Below are 22,513 nucleotides of genomic sequence, written 5' to 3'. Positions count from 1 at the left end.
ACATCTGTTTAGAAAGGCTCTGGAAATAAGTGGAGACAACCTACATGAGGCTGCTTCAGGTCCGCCACCTTTTGAGGATTTGGGGACAATGACACATGATGGAAACATGCTTTCTGTGTTCAGTTACTGATGACTCTTAGGACCGTTGCCACTGAATCGTCTCCATGGTGTAGGGCAGATGTTTTCAAAATATGTTTCCCCAGGGGCCCTGGAGTAGCTTCACTTTCATCTGCTTCATATGAACAGGGGGCAAAGCAGATTTTGTTCCAGGACTAACAACACCCAGAAGCCATGGAGGGAGTGAGGGATGAACACGAAAGAAATGATCAAACCAGTGTCATAGTAAAATGATTCTACAGAGAAATGGTGGAAGGAATTCATTGCTTCACGTAGCTGGGCTCCCCTGCTCCCGTGTTACATGTTTGTATAAAAGAAATCTGCTTCTAGAATAGATATTGCAACTCAAAACTTGGATTTTAACAGGCTGGAGAATTTTTTTTTTTTTTTTTTGGGAATGTATTGACCCCTAAAAAGATTTTTTTTTTTTTTTTTTTTTTTTTGCCTGGAGTAATTTCACTTGAAACTGATGTCTATTTCTGGGAGGGGTGGGAATTAACCAGCACACTCTGGAGTGTAGACCATCTTCCCTTTGCAGAGGACTCAAACTGGCCATTCTGATGTAGGAGTACCATAACACCAGAATGTAGCCTGCAGAGAAATACATTTTGTTTAAAAATAAGAAAAACAACAAAAAACCTCCCTTCATTGAAATCCTTTTCTGTTTAGTAGAAACTTCCCAGGGCCACAAAGGCTTAGCCTTCGGGGCTGCAAATCAGACTCCAATGCTACCAGAGATGGGGAGGCGGACACTGCCTTCAGGCCTGGGGACAAACCTCTCAGGAGCCCTGAAATTCAGGGAGGGCCCGTCCAAGGAAGGCAAATTCATTCAGTCAGCACAAATAGTACTATGCATTTTAATCTTTGAAGCTTTAAAAATAATAAATTTAATTTCTTGAAATTTTTGAAGAGGTTATAATATATATGCATGTTTCAAGAACCTAAAAATATAAAAAGACATCCTGATGGGCCTCCTACCACCTCCCTTTATGCCCAGGACCCCTAACCTTCATAGTTAGCCCCTGTGGGTGTTTACATATATGCAAGTAAATACACGCGCACACACATACACACATGCATATAGGATATATATATTTCACATACACGCACGCATATAGGATATATATATTTCTCCTTCACCCCTCTCCCATTTAAAAGTACAGCTCCTGGGTGGCTTAATGGGTTAAGCATCTGACTCTTGATTTCGGCTCAGGTCATGATTTCACAATTTGTGAGACTGAGCCCTGAGTTGGGCTCTGCACGGCAGTGGGGAGGCTGCTTGGGATTCTCTCTCTCCCTCTCTTTCTTTCTCTGCCCCTCCCTCCTTCTCTCTCTTTCTCTCTCAAAAGAAATAAATAAACATTAAAAAAATACAAAAATGAAACTATATACGGTAGTGGCACCTGGGTGGCTCAGTTGATTGAGCATTGGAGTCTTGATTTCCAATTAGATCATGATTCCAGGATCATGGAATTGAGCCCCGTGTTGGGCTCCGTGCTGAGCATAGAGCCTGTTTGAGATTTTCTCTCTCTCTCTCTCTCTCTCTCTCTCTCTCTCTCTCTCTCTCAAAAACAGTACAAATGGTAGTATACTAGGCACGGTGTTTTTTGTTGTTGTTTGTTTGTTTGTTTTTAAATGTTTATTTCTGAGAGAGAGAGAGAGAGCACAAGCAGGGGAGGGGCAGAGAAAGCAAGGGAGACAGAGAATCCAAGGCAGACTCCAGGCTCCGGGCTCCAAGCTGTCAGCACAGAGCCCGATGGAGGCCTTGAACCCACGAACTGTGAGATCATGACCTGAGCTGAAGTCTGTCACTTAAGGGACTGAGCCACCCAGGTGCCCCTCTACATCGAGCTTTATGTTGCCTCTCTGTATAAGAAGGAAAACTAAGCTACCATTAAATGGATGTCTCTTAGGAGGCAACATATATTTCTAAGCAGTGAAAATATCATGGAGTCTCCTGAGAAAGCAGATGAGTAACCAAAGCATGGATTTCACTAGGACGGGGTGGGGGGTGGGGGTCAACAAACTTTTTCTGTAAGGATCAGATAGTGAATGTTTTAGGTTTTATGAGCCATATGGTCTCTGTCACAATTTCTCGACTCTGCCCTTGTAGTGTAAAAGCATCCACAGACAAAAAGTAAATGAACGGGCCTGACCTGTTCGAATAAAACCACTTTAAAAATGAACAGTGGGCTAGATCTGGCCTGTGAGCCATAGATTCCCAACCTTTCTATGAAAGAAGCAATGCGAAATGCTGTGCTGTGTGTTTCATGCAATCAGCTACCACCCAACATGCACATCTGTGTTGTACATTTCATATAACTTTGTTGGGGGGGGGGAAGCTGAGTGATCAGCAGTTATACTTAATGGAGAGAAGCAATAATTGTATTGTGCATCGGGTGCTACATGCCCCCTGATGTGGGAAGAAAGGTGTGTTAACAGCTCTTTATTTTTCAGAGATAAACTTACCATGTTGTGCTCTGTTTTCTTTATATAACCTGCTGAGGGGAATAAAGTTAGGTGCACTACTTTCTCATGTAACATAGATCTTTGTGGATGTGTAATTCTTTCTTTGACCGTCTTGCTCTAATTCCACCTCCCCCCACCATGGTTATTACTTTTCTTTTTTTCTTTTTTTTTTACATTTATTTATTTTTGAGACAGAGAGAGAGCATGAACAGGGGAGGGGCAGAGAGGGAGACACAGAATCCAAAACAGGCTCCAGGGTCTAGGCTCTGAGCTGTCAGCACAGAGCCCGACACGGGGCTCGAACTCACAGACCGCGAGATCATGACCTGAGCCAGAGTCGGACGCTTAACCGACTGAGCCACCCAGGCGCCCCTGGTTATTACTTTTTAATTGTGTATTGAAGTTGGGGGTGTCTCACCATATCTTTTCATACTTAGTGTCTCAAAAATCTAGCACTGACTGTGTTGTCCTCTTGAGAAGGAGACCTGAGTTACTAGCAAGGGTATCTCACTTAGATGAAATTTACATATGTGTATATGTATGTATGTATATGTGTATGTATATATATTAACATATATTTCTTTTTTTTTCAATGCTTTTTTTTTTTTTTTTTGGGACAGAGAGAGACAGAGCATGAACGGGGGAGGGGCAGAGAGAGAGGGAGATACAGAATCGGAAACAGGCTCCAGGCTCCGAGCCATCAGCCCAGAGCCTGACGCGGGGCTCGAACTCACGGACCGCGAGATCGTGACCTGGCTGAAGTCGGACGCCTAACCGACACTGCCACCCAGGCGCCACAACATATATTTCTATTAATATATATTTCTTAAAAATTTTTTTTCAATGTTTATTTATTTCTGAGAGACAGAGACAGAGTGTGAGCAGGGGAGGGGCAGAAAGAGAAGGAGACACAGAATCTAAAGCAAAATCCAGGCTCTGAGCTGTCAGCACAGAGCCCCTTGTGGGGCTTGAACTCACGAACCATGAGATCATGGCCTGAGCCTAAGTCGGACACTTAACCGACTGAGCCACCCAGGTGGCCCAATATATATTTCTAAATAGTGTGTTCATTTAACTTGCTTTGGTGAAAAACAAACAAAAGCCCCGAGTTTTCAGTAACTGTATCTCACAGAGAAAGGAAATTCACCTCTGTGGACTCTGTGTTTCCTGCAACCTGGTTGGACTAAAAAAGCTGAATTAGTTGTAATTTTATCTTTCCTAGAGACAAAACTTTTAGGTGTGTATTTTAATATATTCTCCTTGCAGAGATGAATCATTTGGGAAAGCATTTGGCTACATATTAAAAAACCCAACTAGGGTGGATGGTCCAAAAGAGGTTAATTTTTATCACTTAACAAGGCGTCCAGGAGACTCAAAAACCAAGCCTCTTCTTTCCTTTAGTCATGCCATTCTTATAATGTGGTTACCATCTTCATGCTCGCACCTCATGGTTACAAGATGGCTGCTGCATCATCAGCCTCGTAATTGTGTCCCACAAAGGGAGAAGTGCCAAGGACACAAAACATTTTCCAACCAAGTCTGTTCTTTTCAATTAGGAAAACAGCAGTGTTCTGGAAGCTCCACTCATAAGCCCTCTATAATTTATCTCTTATACCAGAACTGTGTCATATGGCCAGCTCTAGCTGAGAAGCAAGTTGAGAATTCTGGACACAGTGCTACCCTGAATAAAAATTTGGTTTAGTTAGTAAGGAAAATGATGACAATGGATACTTTATGGGCACCATGTAGTGTTTGTCATGATATCTTTGCTAAAATGTTGATCATTGGATCTAAAGTTTGTGTATATAGTTCTGGCCCCTTTAAAGCAATGTAAAGAAAAAGGAGACGATCTAGACGGGGGCAACTTAAATCATGGAAAGGGGAGGGGATTGTCTGCCGTGACCTTCAAAGGGCACTGGGTTTGGAGCCTGAAGTTCTAGCCTTCTAAGCCGATTCTTTAACTTACAGTCTGTGTGATATTGGTTGCATCAGACTCTCTTAGCCTGTTTCTCTTGATGGTAAATTGGGCACAGAGTGTTAGAGAGAAAGGGAGATAGAGACATTGTGTAAGCAACTGTGAATGGTAACAGTGGTTGCATCTTGCATAGAAAAACAAGACATCTTTATGGCATATTCTTCATGTAGTCTCTATTGAAGGGTGGTTAAATATGATTTACCAGGAGTTTCTAATTTCCCCAGGGGAAGTAACATTAACCTATTTAGAATATGTGCCGTAGGTAATCTGGAGGAAGAAAGTTGATTTTCCATGAGTTTTATCTCTCAGATATAAGAAATATACATCTGTGTGGAGTAACTACTTCATGAAACTTATTGGAACATACACTATAACCATCTATCCTATCTCCTATAACTCTGGTGATGCTGAACTTGAAACTCTTGTGTTGGTGCTCCTCAAAAATCACATGATTTTGAGTGATCTATTTATGTTTAGAGATGAGACTCCAGGTGGATCAGTATCAGTAATGAAGGTGCAGTTCCTCAGCTCAAGAAAGAAATCTGATTCTGGTGGCTTAGTCAGTCATTCACCAAATATCTACTGAGTGCCAAGTATGTGTCAGCCACTGTTCTAGATGTGGTTAGACAGAGTAAGAGAGAAAAGGTTCCCGTGTTCACAAAGCTTACATCCTACTGAAGGGGACCACAGTTTGGGTAGACTGAGGTGAGTAGATGGGAATATGCCAGCTAGATGATCCTTTTGGATGTTCAAAAACTTGTTTTCTGGATTTAAGCTATGATATTCACATTTTTTCAATTTCTCAAAAATGCAATTAATCTGAACTTTACTTTTGTATTTGATTAATGGATTCAACACATTTATTGAATACCTTCTCTGCCAGATACTGCTAAACACTGTGATATGATGGTAAGTAATAGCTCCACATTAACTGGGTAGAGTTGTACAGAAGATGAATTGGGTTCTTCATAGTTGCCTGTGAGGGGAATGTTACCTGTGTTTATCTCCCTAATAACGTGTGAAAGTGGACCAGTGTGTGTATTTAGGAAGCCAGCTAGAGCTGGAATTACTCATGGGGTGATAATGGAGTGTAAACACTAGTGAAGGTCAAGTAAAGATTTGAACTGGGTCTTGAAGAACCAGTACAAATTGAATGGGGGAGGTAGCAGGGAGTAAGTAGAAGGGAGGGAGACTATCCCAGAGGGGCAAATCCTGGAAAAGAGATCCAGTGTCAGGAACAGACTGGAGATTTCAGGGTGCCAATGGGAAGTCATTTATGATAGAAAAGAGAATGTGAATGATAACAGAACAAGAGATATTGCTGGGTGAGGTCAGTGTGTGGGGGCCTAGATTGGGAATCTATCATTCTAACTAATGGATCATTCGAAGTTCTTAATCAGGGGCTGTTTTTAGCAGATGAATAGACTAGCGCCTTGCTGAGACGGCCCCTTCCGACTTCTACCCAGCACTCTTTCCAACCCTCACGACCCCATCTACAGTCGGCCTGAGGGATGAAGTGGTCACTGTGTTCCGGGCAGAGGTAGTCTTTAACGGGACATCAGGGACTCGGCTGTGTTTTGGAGGGAAACCAGGCCCGAATCGCGGCCTTCGAGCACGCCATCGAGATGCTCCTCCCGCTTCCTAGAGAGGCAGCGGAAGGATGCGCCCGACAAGGGGCGAGGAGCCGCTGGTGACGCACTACCGGCCGCGCCACTGCTTTTCCGGCCTGGCGGGTAAACCTGCTCCCTGGGCTGGCGCGCACCTGTGGGACAGTAGTTGCCGCCCCGCGGGGAGCCCCCGGACCTCACGGTGAGCGGGCGGGGCCTTCGGGAGGGGAAAGGAGCGGCTCCGGGCGCCCTCGGCTGGGGCGGCGGGCCGAGGCTTCTGTAGAAAGCCTGTCCCGACCCCCATCTCCCCCCAGGTTGCTGCCTGCGCGTGCGGCCCGGAACTCCCAGCGGCCTCGGCACCGGGCCCTGCACGGAGCAGAAGTCTAAGAACATGGTGGAGGGAATGAACGAATGAGTGATGACTGAGTGATGGGTAGATAGGTGATCAAGAGCTAGGACCCGTGTTCGGAAACGAAGTCCCGGGGCTCAGAGTTCTCCGGCTGAGTACCAGCTACTCCCACCCCCCCGCCATGAATCCTGCAGCTCAGAAACATTTTTAGGGACCGTCGTAATAGGAAAAGGCGGTAGTGTAGAGCGCACCAGGTGGCTAGTCTCGAGTGTCTGAGTCATAATTTTTGAGGCTACAGAGGCTGTTTCTTGATCTATAAAGTTGGACTTTCCAGTAGTCAGTTGACAGCATGTATGCGATAGCACATATGGAAACGTCAGTGTCTGGCTACAAAATTTTACTCTCCGTTACTTGCCGAACCTGATCCAGAACTCAGGGGCGGGGCTACAGAATGAGTGACGTTGGAGCCTGCCGACTGCGAAGATGCAGCCAGTCTAGCGCTGGAAGATAGAGATGTGAGCGGATTTTTGTGATAATATTTTAAACTACACTTATTAACACTTAACATGTATCAGGCACTGTTCGAAACAGTTGTGCTAATTTATTTGACCTAAACCGCAGTGTATTATCTGTAGTTCTTAATAAGCATGTTGAGATAGGGAAAGACTAGATGACTAAGGACACATTGCTACTAAGTGACCCAAGGTGCAGAAGAGAGATTGACTGTGCTGCTGCAGCCTGCATGAGTAGGTTACTTTTGGCCAACCGACAAATCCAAGAAGGGCTTCAGAGAGGAGTACAGTTAAATGGGGCCTTATTGAGGGAACTGTCGCTTCAAATTCATCAAAAACCCCGCCTGGCTTGCCCATAATCCTTTCTGGCTAATTAGTGAGAGGTAAGGAGGTGGCAGCGAGGAGAGAGCTTATAGGGTAAGCAAATACTTAATCCTGTATTACTTTTAACAGGATTAAGCTATTAAAAGTTTCTTTTTACCCTTCACCACAATACCTGTCTCTTCCCCAAAACCTGGATTCAGACACATCCTTTTATCATCTTAAAATCATTGACAGTCAGATTATTCTACACTAGGCATTGGTGGAGACACCTGTACATTCCTTTCTGGGAAATTTATAGGCAAGGGGTTAGTAGACTATGGCCCACAGGTCAAATTTGGTCTGTCACCTGTTTCTGTAAAAAAAAAAAAAAAAAGTCTTCTGAAACACAGCCGAATTCATTTGTTTATATATTGTCTAGTTCTGTTTTTAAGCTACAAAGGCAAAGTTGAATAGCTATGACAGAGACTGACCATACAGCCCATGAAGCCTAAAATATTTAGTTTTCTAGCCCTTTACAGAAAATATTTAGAGTTTGATATGAACTGCTGACAGTTCAGATGACCCACGCTTGGAGGAGAGGGTTGACACCAAGATGTCTTTTCTTCTCCATAGATTTTAGTATCAAACATGATGATGCCTGACCCCTGTGGAATGCCTGCCATGTGGAAGACATCTTTATAAATGTTTTATGTGAACTAACTCACTTAGTTAAGGATTCACAGAATGTTAAAGCTGAATGGATTCATGGATATTATCTGTTTTGTCAGTTTTGTCAGATAAATAGCTCGTCCTTTAGGCCCATTCACATGGGCTGTGACAGCAGTTTCTGATTCCCAGTTCAGTTCACTTTAATCTTTCTCTGAACAAGAGGCCAATACCATACCCATTTGGTCTGGCATTTTGATGTTGTTGTTTTGGTTTCTGGTTTTTTTGGTTGTGAAACCTGTGAGCAAGAACTGTCATTTTTGTTTTATGTGATTGTTTCTCTCACCGTCAAAATAATTCATGCTTGTTGTAGGGAAAGTGAAATATGTAGAAGAGTATAAAGGACAAAGGAAAGTAACACATTAAATGACCTAGGGATCAGTGTGTTAACATTTTGGTGGATTTTCTTCTGTTCTTTGTATTTTGTATATATCTGTGTATTAATAATAGTTTCTGTTTATTGGATGTTTACTTAGTGCTGGTATATGTATGCATGTTTTTTTATTTTAATGTTTTGCATTCTGGGTTTTTTAAATTTTTAAAAAATGTTTATTTAATTTTGAGAGAGAAACAGAGCACGAGTGGGGGAGGGGCAGAGAGAGAGGGAGACACAGAATCTGAAGTAGGCTCCAGGCTCTGAGCTGTCAGCACAGAACCCAACTCAGGGCCCGAACTCACAAACTGTGAGATTATGACCTGAGCTGAAGTCAGATGTTTAACCGACTGAGCCACCCAGGTGCCCCCCAAAATGATCTTTTTAAGGTCTTTTCTTCCAGAGTGTAGCTCTTATATTAACAACCATTACATCTATATATCAAGACTGATGGTTCCCATTAGTCAGTGAGGTCCAGGTTTTTGAGAGCTGTTAATATGTCCTTGAGCCATTACTGTAGCAGAGTTAAAAGGTGTACCTTTGAAGTTTTAGATTGAGGTTATCCGTTTCATTCATGAGTGAAGGCAGGAGTCCTGAGAATTATATGCTGTATTTCTTTGCAGATTCATTCACTAAAAGGTTCTCCAGTTCCCATACACAAAAGTTTATGAAGTTGCCAGATTCTGCTTCTCTGCCCTCACCCCATTTCAGAACAATAACCACTGAGAATCCATCTTCCTCTGTAACCATTGAGAACCAGATATTGTAATAAGAATGTAGGAATTTTGTAGTGAACAAGACAAACAACCCCTTGACTTCATGACACCTAAGAGACCAGCAGAGCGAATACAACAAAATCAAGTAGGCATTTAGATAATTTTTCTAAAATAAAATTTATGTAGTTTTCTCTTGTTCCTTTTTTAAAAGTTAAAAAAAATTTTTTTAAATGTTTTGAGAGACAGAGCACGAGTGGGGGAGGGGCAGAGAACAAGGGAGACACAGAATCTGAAGCAGGCTCCAGGCTCTGAGCTGTCAGCACAGAGCCTGATGCGGGGCGCGAACTCACAAACCGTGAGATCGTGACCTGAACTGAAGTTGGACGCTTAACCGAAGAAGCCACCCGGGTGTTCCCCTTTTTAAAAAGTTTTAAATATTAATTTCGGTATTGTTAACACAGAGTATTCTATTTCGGTGTTCAATAGAGTGATTGAACAATTCCATACATTACTCAGTGCTCATCGTGATAAGTGTACCTTTTTTAAAAAATATATTCATTGTTGAGATAGTGGGAGAGCATGAATCAGGGAGGGGCAGAGAGAGAGAGAGAGAGAGAGAGAGAGAGAGAGAGAGAGAGAATGAATCCAAAGCAGGCTCCAGGCTCTGAGCTGTCAGCCCAGAGCCTGATGCGGATCTCAAACCCACAAACCATGAGATCATGATCTGAGCCAAAGTTGGACGATTAACTGACTGAGCCACCCAGGCATCCTGATAAATGTACTCTTTAATCCCTATCACCTATTTCACCCATCCCCCTCCCATCAGCCCTCTGGGAACCATCAGTTTGTTCTCTGTGATTAAGAGTCTTTTTCTTGGTTTAGCTCTCTCTTTTTTCTTTGCTCATTTTAAAAAAATGTTTATTTATTTATTTTTGAGGGAGGGAAGGAGAGGGGTAGAGAGAGAAAGAGAGACCCTAAAGCAGGCTCTGTACTGTCAGTGCAGAGCCCGATGTGGGGTTGATCCCACGAACTGTGAGATCATGACCTGATCCGAAATCAAGAGTGGGATGCTCAACCGACTGAGCCACCCAGGTGTCCCTCGTTTGTTTTGGTTCTTAAATTCCACGTGAGTGAAATCATACGCTATTTGTTTTTCTCTGACTTATTAAACTTAACAGACTGTCTAGCTCTATGTTGTTGCAGATGGCAAGATTTTATTTTTTTATGGCTGAGTAATATTCCATTGTGTATATATACATCTTTATCCATTCATCTACTGATGGACACTTAAGTGGCTTCCATTATTTGGCTGTTGTAAATAATGCTGCAATAAACATAGGGGTGCATGTATCACTTTGAATTAGTGTTTTTGTGTTTTTTGGGTAAATACCTAGTAGTATAATTACTGGATCATAGAGTAGTTCTATTTTTAACTTTTTGAGGAACCTCCATTCTGTTCCCACAGTGGCTGCACCCGTTTCCATTCCCACCAACAGTGCACGAGGGTTTATTTTTCTCCACATTGTCTTCAACGTTTGTTTCTTGTGTTTCCGATTTTTGGTTTTGTATTCTCCTATTTCAACATACTATGTCTTCTCATGAATATTCTTTGAAAATAGGACTTTTAAGAGTTATAAAATCTATCATATCGATATGCCATCAATGTTTATTTGCCTGTTGTTTTACAATTATATTAACAGTGTGATCTTTGTACTTAAATTTCTGTGCCTATCGCTGATTATATTTTTTCCCTTTTTTCTCTGATTATTGAAGCTGTTTATTCCTACAGGAAAACTTTAAAACATTACACAAAGATAGGCCTTAAGACAAAAGTTTACCATAATTGTATTCTTCAGAGATGATCATGGTTAACAATTTGATATATATTCTTAGAGATTTAAGTTAGTTTTTAAAAAAGAAAGCAAGATGTAGATAATAGGGGAAATTTGGGAAGTAGAAGGGAAAATCATTCATAATATACCATAATACCATAGTGATTGATGATTAATTTTCCTCCTTGACTTTATTCATATGCACATTTTAACATATGCATGATATTATTATGTACTTTAAAATTTTATATCCTGCATGTTTTTCATTTATATAGAGCATATTTTTCCAAATGATCACATATTTTCATTTTTAATTATTTTAATGTCTATATAATTGCCACCACGTGGAAGTACCATGATTTGCTAAGCATCAGTGTCCGTTAGTAGAAAGATTGTGTTTTCCAACAACATTGCAGGGTATCTTTTTTTTTTTAATGTTTATTTATTTCTGAGACAGAGAGAGACAGAGCATGAATGGGGGAGGGACAGAGACAGAGAAGGGGGACACACAGAATCCGAAACAGGCTCCAGGCTCTGAACTGACAGCACAGAGCCTGACGTGGGGCTTGAACCCACAGACCTCAACATCATGACCTGAGCTGAAGCCTGACGCTCAACCGACTGAGCCACCCAGGCACCCCCCCCTTTTTTTTTTTTTACAGGTAACAAAAGAATACAGCTTTTTTCTTCTTTGAGAAGTTCCTTCTTTCTGAGAAAGTTCTTTTTCTTTTTTTAATCTTTGTTTATTTTTGAGAGAGAGAAGGAGTGCAAGCAGGGGAGGAACAGAGAAGGAGACACAGAATCCGAAGAAGGCTCCAGGCTTTGGGCTGTCAGAACAGAGCTGGAGGCGGGCATCAAACTCACAAACTGCGAGTTCATGACTTGAGCCAAGGTGGGATGCTTAACAGACTGAGCCACGGAGAGGCGCCCTGAGAGAGTTCTATTAGTAGAATTACTATTCTACTATTTGAAGAATATAGGCGTTTTATAGGCATACTGATGACTCTAAGGACCTTCTGAGATACATTGTATATACTTAGTGAGTATTCTTTATTTTTAAAAAAAATTTTTTTAATGTATATTTATTTATTTATTTTAACATTTATTTATTTTTTAGACAGAGAGAGAGCATGAACAGGGGAGGGTCAGAGAAAGAGGGAGACACAGAATCTGAAACAGGCTCCAGGCTCTGAGCTGTCAGCACAGAGCCCGACGCGGGCTCGAACCCATGGACCGCGAGATCATAACCTGAGCCGAAGTCGGACGCTTAACCGACTGAGCCACCCAGGCGCCCCTAATGTTTATTTATTTTTGAGAGAGACAGAGACAAAATGCAAGTGGGGTAGGGCAGAGAGAGAGAGGGAGACACAGAATCTGAAGCAGGCTCCAGGCTCTGAGCTATCAGCACAGAGCCTGACGCGGGGCTCAATCTCACGAGCTCCAAGATCATGACCTGAGCTGAAGTCGGACGCTCAACTGACTGAGCCACCCAGGCGCCCCAGATAGTGAATATTCTTATCTGAGTTCCTATACCCACAAAATGGTGATCCTGTATTCCAACCGCAACTTAGCCTACAACTTTAAGACCTGATGTATATTGCCAAAGTATCTCTAGGAGAATGGTACTAGTTTACGTTCCCGTTGCTGGTATATGAGAAGCTCTTTCCCCATACCTTTGCCAGTCTTTTTTTTTTTAAACATTTATTTTTATTTTTTGAGAGACATAGAGACAGAGCGTGAGTGGGGGAGGGGCAGAGAGAGAGAGAGGGAGTCACAGATTCTGAAGCAGGCTCCAGGCCCTGAGCTGTCAGCACAGAACCCTACCCGGGGCTCAAACTCACGACCCACGAGATCACGATCTGAGCCAAAGTGGGATGCTTAGCCAACTGAGCCACCCAGATGTCCCTGCCAGTCTTGACTTTTAGCACTAAAAAGAAAATTTCCAATTTGACCTAAAAATAGATTCTTTATTCTTTTCAATTTCTTTGATTACCACCAAGATGGAATTTTGTTTTGATAGGTTTATTGGCCTTTTGTTATTTATTTATTTATTTATTTATTTATTTATTTATTTATTTATTTATTTGTCTTTTATAATTCTTGCTCTATGTTATACTTCCCATATTTTTTATGAGTTCATCTTTTTTCCTTACTCATTAATAAGTCTTTTATCCATTAGGTCCATCTACTCCTTGACGTATAAATCAAAAGTACTTCTCCCAGATTTTGTCTTTTGATTTTATTTGTATTTTGGATATAGAGATTGTTGCTTTTCTGTGACCAGATTTATCAAGTTTTGTCCTTTGTGGTTTATGTTTTTTTGCATAATGCTTAGAAAAGTCTTCTCTAATCCTAAAGTCCGTCATTTCTTAATATTTTGTGGTTTCACTTTTTGTATGTAACCCTTTAATCAGTTTAGATTTATTTTGGTATATGGTGTGAGGTAGGAATCTTACTAAGTGTTTTTTTCCAGGTAAGCAACAGTTGCAACATAATTCATAAGTAATCAATTTTGTATGACTAGAAATGCCAATTTTCTCATATATTAAATTCTTTTATTTATTTCTCTTTGGGGATTAGGAATCTCTAAAATCAAAAGCCAGAGTTAAACTTCCTTTTATTTTTATTTTATTTTAAAAAATTTTTAATGTTTATTTCAGAGAGAGAGAGAGACAGAATGTAAGCAGGGGAGGGGCAGAGAGAGAGGGAGACACAGAATCTGAGGCAGGCTCCAGGCTCTGAGCTGTCAGCGCAGAGCCTGATGCAGGGCTTGAGCTCACGAACTATGAGATCATGACCTGAGCCAAAGTCGGACACTTAACCGACTGAGCCACCCAGGCACCCCAAACTTCCTTTTAAATATGTAAACTCATTGTTGAGGTTTTCCTAGCCACACTTATTTGTTGGTTTTATCTGTTACTCCCAGGATGTTAATTACTCTCTTTATGACACTTCTGTATTCCAGATATGTAAGTCTAGTTTCTACTTGGATATTTGAAAACTAAGCGTATCTTCTTTCTCTCCAGACTAGTGTTCCCATTCTCTCTAAAGGTCACTGTCATCACTCAAGCCCTAAACTGGCAAATTATCTTGACTTCTGCCTCACCCTTACACCTCTCCTAAATATTCATCCAGTCCTGTGGATTTTGTCTTTTAGTTGGTCCAGTCTCTTTACTGGACTGCTGAAACAACCTCCCATGGAAGCTTCCAGCCTTCATCTTGCCTCTCCACCTTCCACCGTTCATACACAGTTTTCCTCTGTGCTATGGGCAGAAGGATGTGTGGGGTTTTTTTTAAAACGTTTATTTATTAAAAAAATTTTTTAATGTTTATTTTTTGAGAGAGAGCATGAACAGGGGAGGGGCAGAGAAAGAGGGAGACAGAGAATTCGAAGCAGGCTCCAGGCTCTGAGCTGTCAGCACAGGGCCCGATGTGGGGCTTGAACCCACGAACTGTGAGATCATGACCTGAGTTGAAGTCAGACGTTTAACCAACTGAGCCACCCAGGTGCCCCAGTGTTTACTTATTTTTGAGAGAGAAAGAGAGAGTGCAAGTGGGAATGGGCAGAGAGGAGCGAGACGCAGAGTCCGAAGCAGGCTCCAGGCTCTGTCTGTCAGTACAGAGCCTAATGCAGAGCTCGAACTCATGAACTCTGAGATTGTGACTGGAGCTAAAGTCAGACACTTAACTGTCTGAGCCACCCAGGTGCCCCAGGATATGTTTTTTGTTTAAACAGTAGATATACTCTGTTACTTTTTGCCCCCAAACCTTTTCATATTCCTTTTGTGGCTTTCTACTCACTTTCAGGTAAATTCCTTAAAATGTTTTTCAGGGTTGGATTTGATCTGGCTTTTTCTTGCCTTAGGCTTCATGTCTTATTTTTGTGCTTAATAATTTGTCTTACTGGATCTCTTTTTCATTTTTCCAAAGTACTGAGCAGGATTCCTTTTGTGTATCGTTTCATATCTCTGGTATATTCTCTTCTGTCCTTACCTGTCTCATTCCTTTTTATCTCTTTTTCAGCGAGGCTTTCTTTCCCAGACTACATCAGGGCCCCTCTGCTCTACATTCCAGCATCTCATATTTCTACTTTTGTAATTCCCATAATTGTAACTACACTTTAACGTCTTTGTCCAGCTGTAATGTAAGTTCTGGGCAGGTCGGGGCACGTCTGACTTTTTCTTCACTGTTTACCTCTGATTGTACTGAAACCCCACTCTACTTCATGGTTCTCTATAGGATTGTGTTGTGGGTTCTTTCTATGCCCCTCTTATAGAATAGGATCAGGAAATCCCAGATAGAATCCTTTTAAACCTTTAAAATTTAGCACAGAGCCACAGGCTTTGGATGAGAATACCACAGTACCAGCCTTATATATTTCAGTAGACTTGTGCCATGCATACATGTGTTTTGAGCACTCGGTTATGGTAAAATCATCTCTCTGTCTTCCTTTTTCCTTGAAATAATGCTGCAGATTTTTCTTTTCAATTCAGGATTATATGGAGAGACATTTTTGGATGAACAGTTGTGATTAAATATTACGAACATGAGAAACTCTGTACTATTTTTGCAATTTTTTTTCTAAGTGAAAAATTATTTCACAATTTAAATGAATTTTTTTCCCTTTTAAACTGCAGCCTACACTCTTCATGTTGAGCTATGCCTGAAGAGAAACTGTTTAGTTGATCTGACCTCTAGAAGAAAGGGCAATCAGTATACTTTCAAGTTGTACAAATAGAGTTCCCTCACTACTGTCCAGCTCCATAGCATATAGTGGAGATGAGTGGATCAGACTTTAAAGCATTAGCTTTACTGTGAGGCCATTTCCCTGTGCAACTTTTGATTATATTGACTTTTTATATGGATTGTTGTATATAAAGACAGGGCACTAATTAACGTGAATACTTCCATCCACTTCATAGGTATCATTCTGATTTATTCATCCAGCGCTTGAGTGTTTGCTGATGTGTCAGTCTGGCCGTCACTTTTTATACAGCTGACCAATGGCATTTGTGAAGCTGGAAGGCTGGAAGCCCACTGTGATTTGTGCTGATGCAGTCACTCTGCTATCTAGACATTTTGTGTCAGTTAGTAGATAGTGTTCCTAGGCAACCGTTCTTTCTCATTTTCCTGTTTACTGGGACAGTGATATCCCCTCCCCCACCTTTTTTCCCCCTATGAGCAGGGCTCCCAGTTTTCCAACTCTGAAGTGTTTTCCTATCAAAGCAAAGAGAAGATTTGTGGATGTTGAATATGCAAGGAGCTGAAGAGCAAGAGCTCGGAAGAGAGGTTTGTCCAGGTGAGTGAGCAAAAGGGAAAACCAGGGGGACAGACAGCGGGACTTTGGACATTGTACAAGAGAAAGTGACCGAAGCTCAGGAAGGAAGATTACCCTGTATTTTAGGGATGTTGGGGGGACATTGGGGAAGATGTGGGTGAGCGTCTCCGGGGACCAACTTTCCCCAGTACTCATTTTGTCTCCTTTCCAGCATTCGCTTGTCCATTTGCCCATGGTCCACACTGAATACAAACCACGCCCTGATCTTCACCGTTTTCCCTGTATTTCTACTGTCTCTGGCTCTCTCACTTCCTCTTCTGTGGGGTACCTTATTAATGGTGGTCACCTTACCCCAACACAGATCTCTTCCACCACTTGTAATGGAATTACTTGCTCTGTTTGCTTTTATTGGCCCTTACTTATATGCCATTATTGAGTCACGTCAGAATTAGGCCCCTGTAAACTTCAGGGGCTTCCCCTCTGGCCTGCACGAGAGATATTCACTCTGATGTCTTCTTTCAGATTTGATGAGCAAGTCTGTTCCAGAGCAGGATGTCTCTGAAATTGATTCACCAGGGATAGTAGCAAAGAGATTACAAGACGATGCATACCAGGATTCTACATTTGGAGAAAAATATGCATGTGAGAGCATGAAGGAAAACCCTTCTGGAGAGGTTCCTGGACCATGTCTTTTCAAAGAAGGAGGTTTTGGGGGAATAACTTTTATCCACAAGGAAGCATCTCCTGAAATGATTAGCCAAGAATATAATTTTGAGAGAAGCTTACTTTTGACTTCAAGCTTTGTCACACATCTCAGGGTTTCTACACAAGAGAGCCTACATCAGTGGGAGACAAGTAGCATACACACCAATGAGATTTCAGACCAGAGTAAATGTCCAACCCTCTCTACACAGAAAAAGCCTTGGGAATGTAATGAATGTGGAAAAACTTTTACTCAGAGCTCATCCCTTACCCAGCATCAGAGGACTCATACTGGAGAGAGGCCCTATGCATGTGAGGAATGCGGGAAAGCCTTTAGTCGTAGCTCCTTCCTTGTTCAACATCAAAGAATTCACACTGGAGTAAAACCATATGGATGTGAGCAGTGTGGGAAAACATTTCGGTGTCGGTCGTTTCTTACTCAGCATCAGAGAATCCATACTGGAGAGAAACCTTATAAATGTAATGAATGTGGGAATTCCTTCCGCAATCATTCACATCTCACTGAACATCAGCGAATTCACACTGGAGAGAAACCTTACAAATGTAATCGATGTGGGAAGGCATTCAATCAGAACACACACCTCATTCATCATCAGAGGATTCACACTGGTGAGAAACCTTATTTATGCAATGAATGTGGCTCTTCTTTTCGTAAACACTCAAATCTTACACAACACCAGAGAATTCACACTGGGGAAAAACCCCATAAATGCGATGAATGTGGGAAAACTTTTCAAACAAAGGCAAACCTCTCTCAGCATCAGAGAATTCATACTGGAGAGAAACCCTATAAATGTAAGGAATGTGGCAAAGCCTTTTGTCAGAGCCCATCCCTTATTAAACACCAGCGAATACATACTGGAGAAAAACCTTATAAGTGTAAGGAATGTGGCAAAGCATTTACTCAGAGCACCCCACTCACTAAACATCAGAGAATTCATACAGGGGAGAGACCCTACAAATGCAGTGAATGTGGTAAAGCCTTCATTCAGAGCATTTGCCTCATTCGGCATCAGAGAAGTCACACTGGAGAAAAACCCTATAAGTGCAATGAATGTGGGAAGGGCTTTAATCAGAATACCTGCCTCACTCAGCATATGAGAATTCATACTGGAGAGAAGCCCTATAAATGTAAAGAATGTGGGAAAGCCTTTGCTCATAGCTCATCTCTTACTGAACATCACAGAACACACACTGGTGAGAAGCTCTATAAATGTAGCGAGTGTGAGAAAACTTTCCGCAAGTATGCACACCTTAGTGAACATTACAGAATTCACACTGGTGAGAAGCCTTATGAATGCATTGAATGTGGAAAATTCTTCAGACATAGTTCAGTCCTTTTCAGACATCAGAAACTTCACAATGGTGAATAACCCTGGCATTCAGGTTATGACAGCTTCTCTAGAAATAGTGACTAGGAATCTGGCTGGGGCCGGGGGGGGGGGGGGGCAGGTACATTTCCTGGAGGGAGCACCGACTGTTACACTCAGAAGAGTATTTCCAGTTACGGAGGCGGGAGCTTGGAGAATGCAGAGCCTACAGCTGGGCATCTGGGAATTCAGGGTAGAAAGGAAGTTCCCTGCTTTTCAGATGAATCTTTGCTGCTTGCCACTTCTCCTTGTGACTTTCATACCTTGAGGTGCCATTGTTAAGTTAGCACTTGTGTTTCCCTTACTGCACTCCTGCCCCACCTTCCCAGCTTGTGACCTGTGTTCTCTGGCCAGTAGGCTGAGGTGCTTTCCCAAACATTCAGTGTGAAAGTGGCAAGAGTTCTGAGGTAGTGCTAAGTAGCCTCCAGGTATCAGGCTGCTTTCAACATGCGATCTGTAGACGGGGTCTCATGAAGGAGAGGCGGAAATAAGGGAAAACAAAGAATCCTTATTCATTCATTCAACAAATAAGGGCGTATGTGGCAAGCACTGGGCTTATGTCTACAGATATGTTAGTGAAGAAGGCTTTTCTCGGGGTGAGGGAGATCGTTCCTGATCCTTTCAAGATGGAAGGCAATTTGGGGCTAAAGTGGAAGTAGGAGGTCAAGAGAAACTTCTCTTGAGTGATGCCAGTTTGGAAAGGGAGTCAGATCTGCTCAGAGGGCCAGGAAGAGGAAGGTCCAAACTTTGTCCCAGAGGAACACTGACTTACCCAGGAGGGACATAGTATGTGCTAGGCTGCTGGTGCTGAGGGACAACGTCCAAACAACTGTTCATGGGTGTTTAGGGAGGGGAAACCATTGGTGATAAAGACAGCCTTTTAGGTTGGCTGGATTCAGGGCTGCCCGGACCAGTCCTTAAGAGAATGTTGGTCATTGTAGCAGGGAGGGCTAGGTTTCATTTAATTATGCCATTGGTAGCTATAAACAGATTAGTTAGGTTTCAGATGTTTCCATTTTTATTGGCACTATCTTATTCTTGGATATTTTACCCTTCCCTGCAGGTTAGGTGTGATTAGGGAAACACTGTCATGGGATAAATTTGGAAAGTGTTCTAGAGAGAATTACCTCTTTTTCAAATCCTTGAATGTTGAGACAGCACAGTTAGCCACTGACTATGATGGTATTTTATTCTTTTAAGAGAGAAGGCATGTTTTTTTTTCCCTTTATTTCCTTACTCCCTTTCATGTTCTTCACTGCTACCCAGAGCTTGAGCTCTGAGAGATGAGGTGAGGATAGCCATTGTCTGGTATTTGGAAGAGTTTCTATGCTCTGAAGTTTATACAGTTTTAAAAATAATGACTGTTAAAAACAAAGTCAGTTGATTCTGGAATGGTTGGTTACTTAGAACTCAGTATTAATTTTTTTTCCAGAGCAACTGTCTTGTAAGTAGTGGTTTGAGCTATTAATTACCATGAATAGGAACGTGGCAGAAATATCACTCTCTTCCTCTCTAGCTGTGAAGAGTATATTTTCAAAACCTGCCACAGGGCAACTAATAATTGAGTAAATCAATGCTTTATGGACAAAAATAACCCTGTTAAAACTTCATGTTCATGAAAAATTACATTATTGAAAGGAAATATTGATGTATTTGTACTAAGTGAAAATAACGCTAAAGAATTAATTGCTGGCACACAGTAAATGTGTAATAAATATTTGTTGAATTAATATATTTTAATCAAACTTTGCCCACCAGAAACTTTAGCAACTTCCTGGGTTATGTAGGTGTTTAGAATATTTATACACTACTATCTTTAGAGTCTTGAGATTAGAGAGAATTGGGAGAGTTTTCTTAAGGAAGAAATGGGAAATCTAAGGATGAGACATCTCCAACTTTTTGTTCGAAAGCTTTTAAAAAGAGAATAGACACAACTCTTTTTTAAAATGGTACCATTTTTTGGCACCATTTTCACTTCCTGGGAAAACAGGAAGGAAAGGAACTTGTCATCTTTCCGCTCTCCTTATCCCATATTCTCACACTTGCAAATATTTGCTCCTGGCAAAATTCTCTCATTCGCTGGCCAACCATGTGCCTACTTACTCTAGCTTGGCCCCAAATCCTAGAAATGCCCCCTCTGTCAATCTTGTACTCAGTCTTCGTATCCAAGCAGCCACTGTATCCTGCTTACATCTCCTAAATCTCAAAGCCATTTCCATTGCTACTGCTTTAGTCCACTCCCCGGTTTATTTCCTAGACCATTTTCCTATTTTCCCAGTCAGTCTTCCAGTTACCCCACTAGGCCGTCTTTCACGTTTCTTCTTGATGGTCTTTGAAAGACACAACTAGCAGTGCTGCTGTTACCTCAGAATATTCTAGCCCCTTAAAAGGCACATAAGGCTCCTATGTTGCCCCATGCCTACATCATCATCCTCAGGTGCCATTCCCTGCATTGCATGCTGTTCCATTGTGCAAATTCCGTGATTCCCCATCACTGCTGGACTCAACTTTGGCACCTTTTGCACATCCTGTTTTTATTGCCTCGATATCCTTCCTTCTGCTTGCCTGGGAAGCTCCCCTTTGTCACTTGTGAACGTGCTCATGCAACATCTCCTTTGAAGCTGTGTCTGGCCTCACATATTTTTTATTTTTGTATTTTATATCTTCATTTTGTTTATCATGTTGCATTGTAATGGCTTGTTTACAGATCTTTTCCCACTGAACTATCAGCTCCGTCAAAGCTGGGGCCATGTGATATTTATTCAGGTTTGTATCCACAGTCCCTGGAATTTAGAGTGTGTTCAGTAAATATTTGTTGAGCTACACTAAAACGTTGAGTCAGACATTTCTCCATGCCTCCCTGCCAGGCTATAACTTAGGTCCACAGTCACCAGCAGAAAGGAGGTGTGGTAAGTATAGGACCGTGTCCGTGAAGTATTTGCCAGGTGCGAGAACTCCAAACCTTTCCCCAAGATACAGATGGTGTGGTTGTATTAAGCAGAGGGTCTCTTAAGAGAAAGTAACCTTTTGTAGCAAAACCCCCCAAAACTCCACTTGTTATAAATTAACCATTTAAATGTCCCATCACAATTTAACCGAGTATTTTCAGACGTCACATTGATGTCAGGGTCAACCGGAAGAGGCAAATGCAGCTGTAGAAGCACAACCACTTCAGCTGGAATATCCGTGAAATAAGCAGGAGCTGAATAGTGATGCTGGCCTGGCAGGGGAGCGATTGAGCTTAGTAGCAATCCCAACCATGGAAGCGCTTCCTGAGCTCATGGCTTTCCTTGGCTCAGGATGATAAAGAGCTGGAATATGTTGCTTATTCTCAGTGTGCTGAAATGTAGTTTGTGATTTCAGAAGGACATGGCATGAAGCCACATCAGATCCTCAAAACTAATAGAGACAACAGGTGGTTGGACTTGCCCAAGGTCACACCGCTAGTAAGTGTCATGTGAAATTTAGATTCCTGTATCTTTTCTTGCTTTTCCTTCAGATTTCTCTTTATTGGTCATACTTCTGTTCCATGATGCCCCTTTAGTTGTTTATTATAGAGTTGACCACTTAGGGCTCCACTCTTGCCCTGCTTGTGAGGATGGGAGGAGCTTGTTTTAAGATTATATTTATTTTGAAAGTTTATTATTTTTTTATTTTGAAAGACGGCACAAGTGGGGGAGGGGCAGCAAAGGAGAGGGACACAGAAAGGATCCCAAGCTGACTCTGCGCTGCCAGCACACAGTCTAACGTAGGGCTTGAACCCACAAACCGTGAGATCATGACCTGAGCTGAAGTCGGATGCTCCACTGACTGAGCCACCTAGGTGTCCCTTAAGATTTTATTTTTTAAGTAATCTCTGTACCCAAGATGGGGCTTGAACTCACAATCGCAAGATCAAGAGTCACATGCCCTACTGACTGAGACAGCTGGGTGCCCCTGAGAGCTCCTTTTAGATGAAAAAGCTTTTTTGCCCTCAGACCTTCCTGTGTGTGAGTGTGAGAAATAAAATGGTTTTGCATTTTGATTTTGCCTTTATTCCTACATAATGCAGAAGTGTAGCTTTGACCTCAGGTGGCTTTGGTTTCTTTCACTCTCCTTCAGCTACTGGCCACCACAGGACTAAGGTCATTTTAGTTTTGTGGAATGGTTTTGGTGTCCACTTC

The 22,513-nt window shown here is 41.9% G+C and overlaps 1 protein-coding gene across 2 annotated transcripts; it reads left to right on the top strand.

Annotated features, from left to right (window-relative positions):
• The first annotated feature begins 6,275 nt into the window (after positions 1-6,275).
• Positions 6,276-22,374, top strand: ZNF502 (zinc finger protein 502). 2 transcript variants are annotated; one of them, XM_025916085.2, is made up of 3 exons: positions 6,276-6,370; positions 16,165-16,278; positions 16,780-22,374. In XM_025916085.2, the coding sequence occupies exons 2-3, from the start codon at positions 16,224-16,226 to the stop codon at positions 18,351-18,353; spliced, it is 1,629 nt and encodes a 542-aa protein (XP_025771870.1). In that variant the 5' UTR covers positions 6,276-6,370; positions 16,165-16,223; the 3' UTR covers positions 18,354-22,374. The 2 variants fall into 2 exon arrangements, with proteins under 2 accessions (XP_025771870.1, XP_086554590.1); XM_086698464.1 differs by lacking the exon at positions 6,276-6,370 and adding an exon at positions 6,377-7,032.
• Positions 22,375-22,513: the final 139 nt, after the last annotated feature.

This window comes from Puma concolor, chromosome A2, assembly GCF_028749965.1.
Source record: "Puma concolor isolate L17-30 chromosome A2, mPumCon1.1.hap2, whole genome shotgun sequence".
NCBI lineage: Eukaryota > Metazoa > Chordata > Mammalia > Carnivora > Felidae > Puma > Puma concolor.
The sequence above is the reverse complement of the archived record's forward strand: the minus strand, read 5'-3'. Positions and strand labels throughout refer to the sequence as shown.